The sequence below is a fragment of the Haplochromis burtoni genome, unplaced genomic scaffold, assembly GCF_018398535.1.
Source record: "Haplochromis burtoni strain Fernald_Lab_line unplaced genomic scaffold, NCSU_Asbu1 Contig_1637, whole genome shotgun sequence".
NCBI lineage: Eukaryota > Metazoa > Chordata > Actinopteri > Cichliformes > Cichlidae > Haplochromis > Haplochromis burtoni.
The window spans coordinates 23,478-25,456 of NW_024583998.1; the positions used below are offsets into that span (position 1 = coordinate 23,478).

The 1,979-nt window shown below is 33.7% G+C and overlaps 1 protein-coding gene across 1 annotated transcript in view; it reads right to left on the reverse strand.

Annotated features, from left to right (window-relative positions):
- LOC106632800 (protein mono-ADP-ribosyltransferase PARP9-like) overlaps nucleotides 1-1,962 on the reverse strand; it is a 15,718-nt gene extending 13,756 nt beyond the window's left edge. The window contains exons 1-5 of the mRNA XM_042217153.1: nucleotides 1,852-1,962; nucleotides 1,688-1,770; nucleotides 1,433-1,609; nucleotides 900-992; nucleotides 163-228 (exon numbers count right to left, since the gene is read on the reverse strand). Of these exons, the coding sequence (XP_042073087.1) occupies nucleotides 163-228; nucleotides 900-992; nucleotides 1,433-1,609; nucleotides 1,688-1,770; nucleotides 1,852-1,861 (429 nt within the window). The 5' untranslated portion in view covers nucleotides 1,862-1,962. The remainder of the gene's footprint in view (nucleotides 1-162; nucleotides 229-899; nucleotides 993-1,432; nucleotides 1,610-1,687; nucleotides 1,771-1,851) is intronic.
- Nucleotides 1,963-1,979: the final 17 nt, after the last annotated feature.

A 1,979-nucleotide genomic window follows, 5' to 3' on the forward strand; every position in this document is an offset into this window, starting at 1 on the left:
CTGTCCAGAAGAGCGCAGTCCTGGGAACAGCTAAGATACTGCGCAGGACCCTCAAGCTCCCAGGCCTCTGGTAGAGGACCCGAGCTTGAAGGATACAAAAAATAAATAAATAAATAACCGCCCGCAGGGGCGTGCTGGGTGTTGTGTATGTATATATCAAACCTGTTTAGTGACAGCTTCAGTCTGCTCTGTGGGCACATCTGAGTGTGGTGGTTCTTCTTGATGATCCTTATAAAAATAATATAATTACTACTTTACATGGAAGAACACAGATTAATTACAGAACACACATGACAATGTATGTCTTTAGCAGAACTTAAATTATTCTTGATCTCTAATACATACATAGGTTTAGACAATATACAGTCTTTGTGTTTATATGTTACTGCATTTTCCGAACAAAATTTTAAGTGATATAAATGGTCTTCTACAACAGCAATAACTAACAATAATGATAATTATTTCACTAACATCAAGTATTTTATGGGTAGCTGTTGCCATGTGTAGAGTGTACAATATCAAGATTTTCATTAACAAAGTTTTCCTAAAAGCTGTGAAAGACTAATGATGTTTTTAATTATAAAATGTATTATGGGACTTAACATGGTTATTTGATGTATACAAAACATTTTTAACACATAGATGAGTTATAATTACTGTACATTTATGTATAGTTAACATCGTTATTTACTTTCATAAATATGCATAAAATGAATTAAATCACAGGAGCATAAAGAGAATTACAGTAAGATTACAGTATTTTTTACATAACTAATTGAACAATTGTAAAAAAAAGAAAAGCAAAGTACACATTAAAATTTGATTAGAACACACAACCTTTCTAATAGAAAATGTTTTAGTGACATGCATAGATGATAGAAAAAATTATGATACCTTACCTGTTTGACTCGTTTTCCCATCGGAGGAGTTACATAGAAGCCTTTTCGTTTTCGACTTTTTTTCTTCCACTTCTCGGTCTCCACTCGGTAAGACTGAAAAGTATAATTTTTAAATAATTAACAATACTTTTTAGATCTGATCTTCTTGTTTAAAAGATTACAAACATGCAAACCGTCAAGGACATTTACTGTAATCCCAAATTTAGTTACCGTAAAATGCTTAATGCTTCCTGTCTTTTGTTTAATTACAGTTGTTAGTCTAATAATCTCCTATATTTATCACGTCTGAAATGTCATTCTAACCACATGTAATGCAGTTGAGAAAATGTTTGTTAATAACACAAAGTCACAATGACAGTACCAAAGACATTTTAGACTAAAGAATGCACAAAGAGAAAAAAACATTTCTAATGTGAATGTGAATATACATTACAGATTTGATAAATTCAAAAGCAGCAGTGCGAATGACTGTTGTTGTGTAAAAACTGCACAAAATCTGTCCCAAAATTTAAATTATCCTATTTAAACCTCACCTTCCTCCTTTTTTTGCCTACATCGCCATATTCTCGGAGAAGAGCATCATGTTTCCTTTGATATATTTGCACAAAGTCATCTAGTCTAGTGAGACGCCTTCGTTCAAAGCGAATCCTTTTCAGGTCCCATTGACTTTTTTCCATTATCCCTTGCGTTCGATTGTCTTCAGTGTAGTTCTGAAAATGTTAATTACATCATTTACACTTTGGCCGAATTCAGCATAATGTTTCTTTTACTGTATTAACTTATTCTACCTGCTTCTTAAACTTCGACACATGATTGTACCGTTTACTGAGAAAGCGATACGCTGAGCCTTTCCCATGCCGTCCAAGGTCTCCTAAAGAAAAGACAGAATTTTTAATCAACAAAGCACATAAATAACAACATATAAGTGTTGATTGACCAAAACAAGACATACCAAGCAGCATTCCTGACCACAAGGTAGCATGTGGTAGAAAGTACTTTGAAATACTTGAAATGAATGCTGGTGCATAGTACACATTCAGTGGTCCAGTCACATCAAGGTGGGCACTGGCAATTACTTCG